The sequence below is a fragment of the Polypterus senegalus genome, chromosome 10 (genome assembly GCF_016835505.1).
Source record: "Polypterus senegalus isolate Bchr_013 chromosome 10, ASM1683550v1, whole genome shotgun sequence".
NCBI lineage: Eukaryota > Metazoa > Chordata > Cladistia > Polypteriformes > Polypteridae > Polypterus > Polypterus senegalus.
In genome coordinates this window covers 31,774,287-31,778,877 of record NC_053163.1, presented here as the reverse complement: position 1 = coordinate 31,778,877, position 4,591 = coordinate 31,774,287, and the positions used below count along the sequence as shown (strand labels likewise).

The following is a 4,591-nucleotide window of genomic DNA, read 5'->3' as shown; positions in this document are numbered from 1 at the left end:
GACCCAAGGCTTCATTCCCTTATTCTCCTTGTCAGAATGGTACAATTGAGCAGTAGTGGAGAGCCTTTTTTGATATGGGTAGATGTCTTCTGTTAGGAAATGGATTACCTGAAACCTTGGCCATTAGCTGTCCAAAAATGCACTTTACTTTGTGCTGACTGGGAGAAGTCAAACCTGTCTAAATGTGGATTTTTGGGTCAGACTGTTACGTGTGCAAACATGACCTCAAAAAAAAACTAGAGTCCAAATGTGAATAGGGTATATTCCTGGGATATGACAAGAACAGCCCAGCGTATCAAGTCTATTACCCAGACAAAGAGAAAGGGTTCAGACACAGACTGGTAATATTAATCAAAACAAATCTTATTGAGAAACAGTCAGTTTATCAGTTTATTAACAAAACTCAAAAGTATGAAAAAAATAAATGAAATGCTGCAGTTGCTTATTCAAATTTCACATTAACTCAAAAAAACAAACAAGGCCAGCTGTTAGGAATGCCAATCCTAAAAAGGTGATTCGGAACTGCCAAGTTTCTGGTTCACGGACTACAAAGTGATAGAAGTCTGCAAAGCCTTCCTGTACAGAGAGATGGGAAAAGAAAAAGAAAAAAAAAAACATGGTTAAGAAAATGGTGGCGGCTAATTATACTACTTCTGCTTTTTCAATGTCAGCAATGATCAACAGAACAATAATAAACAGAATAAAGAAGGCAGACCTCTCAGTCACCCACAAAAAGCAGTGACTAGAATGACTGCTACCACGATCAGTTCAGGAAAAGTTCATCTCATTCACAAACGCTGGCTAACTGAATGAAAACATAGAGTACACTTTGCATAGCTCTTTCGAGCACGTTTTCAGCATTCTGTAATTCAGACTATATTACAGGATCAAGTACTACACTAGAAATAGGTACTTCTGTGGTAACTTAAAACTAGCCATCACCCACAAAAAAGATATGAAAAAAACACCACCCCCAATCTCAGATCTTAAAAATAATCACATTATAAAGGTATGAAATAATAGCAAAAGTGTTTTGCATACCCAAGCTCTATTTTTCACAATCCAATCCTTACAATGTTTAAGCAGTAAGGCAGAAATGTGGTCTGCCAAGGGCAGGATGCAATGCTCCAGGTGGACTTGCTTTAGGTGCTTGGCTACAGCTGACCCAAATACTATGAAGCCTGTAACATGTCTCCATTTCATCACTCTCTCAGTGAGCATGTCTTGAGCAAGATCGGTCATGTACTCAAGGAGTTCCTTCTGGGAGAAATCGATCGTCTGCAGAGCTTCTGGAAAGGAAACAGAATGTATATTTAAAACCCTACAAGATTCTAAACTTATTTGATACCCTATGTAGAAGGATGATCGGAAGAAACAGAATTTAGTAAAGCACTGCATGTGGTCTGTCCAGCAACCATGGAAATGTATTCAACACAATGAAACCGTAAGTAAACTTCCAAAAACTGATGTCTAACTACCAAGACTCTGCTATCTACAAATGAGACAAAGGTGAGTGAAAGATAAAGATTTCACTGCAGCTCAAAGCATTAGTATAATCACTGAATAAACTAATCAATAAAACACCTAATAAAAGGTAATACTTTAATGTATTGGAGCAGTATTCAGAAAACCATCCCTTTTTTTTTATATTCCAGTCGGGCTTCTATTAAACAACCAAATTTAAAATTAAACAGTCAGTCAAAGAGAAGAAAAATGTATTACAGCGTATAGAAATATGCTAAACACCACTAACATTTAACTTCAAAATAACAACAACATCTCAACCCGATTTCAAAACAAGGGAATGTTATCAAAAATCTTTGTTCACATATTAGACATCCATTCATTACCCAACCCACTATATCCTAACTACAGGGTCACGGGGGTCTGCTGGAGCCGTCCCAGCCAACACAGGGTGCAAGGCAGGAAACAAACCCCGGGCAGGGCACCAGCCCACCGTCGGGTGCGCACACACGCACACACACACCAAGCACACACTAGGGACAATCTAGAATCGCCAATGCACCTAACCTGCATGTCTTTGGACTGTGGGAGGAAACCGGAGTACCAGGAGGAAACCCACATAGACACGGGGAGAACATGCAAACTCCACGCAGGGAGGACCCGGGAAGTGAACCCGGGTCTCCTAACTACGAGGCAGCAGCGCTAGTCACTGTGCCGCCGTGCCGCCCATATCAGACAAGTTCACAATTACCCAACCCCCATTTTTGGGGAAAAAAAATGTTTACTTGAGCACACAGGCTTCCATCATAATACATGACCTACCTATGTTTTGAAAGTTTTTTAGAATAAAGAGCCTTTTGTGCTTAAGTATTTTTTTTTATATATATATATATATATATATATATATATATATATATATATATATATATATATATATATATATATATAGATAGATAGATAGTGGATGTTGGGTAATTGTGAACTTGTAATGTCTAACGTGAACAATTTTTTTTTTTTTAAATGACCTAGCCTTTGTTTTGAATTTATGTATAATCCAAGCTGGTCTAGTACAACTGTAATGGCTTTTGATTAACATCGTCACCTGATCCTTAAAACTGCATTCCAGCACTCTGTCTCCTCTTGAGCCAAAAGCTTAAGAGTGATACCTTAATGACTGTGTAATTAATGCTGTGCAGGAGTGATTTGTTTTAAAAGACACTACATCAGTCTTTCCAGTCCAGAATCATCTACCTGGACAGATGGTCACCCCAGACTTATCTTGGTTCTCTACACCAAGGATTCATTTTGATACTGTGGGAAAACTTTTATCACAGTCTTCCTTTCTGTGCTCTTAAGATCGCTAAAAAGTTGTTTGTTAGTTTGAAAGAGACAAATTGTTTTATGAATGCATGGCTGTTTTCCCTTCCTACATGGACAGGTTCTGGCTGTCTTACGTAATAATGACATATGGAGCAATAACAACCTACTAACAAAGGAAACTCTGGACTCGTGCTGTGATAGATACAGAAATGTATTTCTAGGGGATGATCCAGCAACAGAATGAGGCACAGAATGAGCAATAGACATTTCTTTCAAGCTTACCCAAATGCTTTTTTTTTGTTTCCTCCCATTGTCCAAAGACATGCAGGTTAAGTGAATTGGCTTTATTGAATTGGCCAGTGTGTTTACTAAGACATGGGTCCTGGAGGGCTGCAGGTTTTCATTTTAAACATCTTCTTAATTAGTGATCAGTTTTGCCTGCTAATTAACTTGCTTTTCCTTAGCTTTAATTAACTTGGCTGAGGCCCCTTAGTTGTTTCTTTTTTCTTAATTAGCAGCCAAACAATAATTAGACACAAAATGAGCTGCCACATGTCCAGCTAACCTGTGCCCATCACACAATATGTGGAAATAAAGAAAGGTGAAGGTCTCAGTAAGGTTTATCTCCAAAGTCACTAGAAGAGTTTGATGTGTTCTTAGAAAAAACAGAAAATCAACAGTTTTGGAAATGTCTGCTGTGGCAGAATGAGAGCAGGAACAAGCTGCAGAATTAAATAACGGGTTTAATTAACAGCAAGAATCGGCTTCTCATTAAGAACCTGGTTGGAGGGAAACTGGTTGGAGTTTGAAGCCCCAATTTAGCTGGTCATCTGTCGGCTCATTTCACACCTCATTTCTGTTTGACTGTCATTTAATGATGAAAAGAATCAATTCAGAAGACCGAATCCTTAAACACAGGACTATTAAACTCAAGGGAAAAGAAGTTAATTAGCAGTGAAACCTGGTCACTCTATTAGGAAAAGGGTTAGAATGAAAACCTGTAGCACTGCGGCCTTCCAGGCCTGGAGTTCGACATCCGTGGAGAGATGGAGTGGTATCCTGTCCAGGTGTTATTCCTACTTTGCCAATGATTGTTGATTAAAGATCGATAGGCTCCAGCTGCACCACAACCACGCCCTGGATAGGTGGTTAAGAAAATGGATGTATTTTTAAATTGTAACCTATTAATCAGAGGCTGAAAAGTAATAATCAAAATGTGATGCTTCCCAACAACTCCAGTTACACGTTACAATAATGTAATCAAAAGACGATAAAAGAAAGTTAGTACAATTGATCTTAAGATCACTGTTCTCAAACTATGTTGCCAAATACTTAAAATATAAAGCAGGGAATTGAACTAGCACAAGACTATTCTTAAAGATTTTGGAATAAATGTATTTTGTCCGTGTCAGTGTGCATCACTTTGTATTACCTCCACTGACAGACTATTTCCACTCATTAAGGCAGTGTGAACTTTAAAAGGACTTCTGACACCACCCATACAAACACTGATGATGCTTTGAGTTTGTGTTATAAACTAGTGTGATACAACAAGGAGTGCTCAGTGTGTTATTTTTGGTCAAGAATACTTAATGTATGGCCAGCATACACAAGTCAAACATGTACAAACATAAAACACATTAAATATGTGTATTAGAGAATATGTAAAATTGAAAATATTTGGACATTATTACTTTATAAAGTTGGAAACCTTGGTCACAATTACTGTACATATACATAAATATGATAAGAAATAACTTGTAAAGTACGTATACTGTACGCAACCAACATCAAGAACATTTCAAGT

The 4,591-nt window shown here is 37.9% G+C and overlaps 1 protein-coding gene across 1 annotated transcript; it reads right to left on the bottom strand.

Moving 5' to 3' along the window:
• Positions 1-366: 366 nt before the first annotated feature.
• Positions 367-3,085, bottom strand: LOC120536217 (induced myeloid leukemia cell differentiation protein Mcl-1 homolog). The gene is made up of 3 exons (XM_039764554.1): positions 3,067-3,085; positions 1,042-1,289; positions 367-576 (listed from the first exon to the last, which is right to left on the bottom strand). Exons 2-3 carry the CDS (start codon positions 1,240-1,242, stop codon positions 454-456), a joined length of 324 nt encoding a protein of 107 aa, XP_039620488.1. The 5' UTR covers positions 1,243-1,289; positions 3,067-3,085; the 3' UTR covers positions 367-453.
• Positions 3,086-4,591: the final 1,506 nt, after the last annotated feature.

Excerpts from the sequence above, each read along its gene's own strand:
- LOC120536217 (XM_039764554.1), bottom strand. The coding sequence starts at position 1,242 with ATGACCGATCTTGCTCAAGACATGCTCACTGAGAGAGTGATGAAATGG. Across the intron at positions 577-1,041 it reads TTGTGAAAAATAGAGCTTGG|GAAGGCTTTGCAGACTTCTA; the intron begins GTATGCAAAACA and ends CTCTCTGTACAG.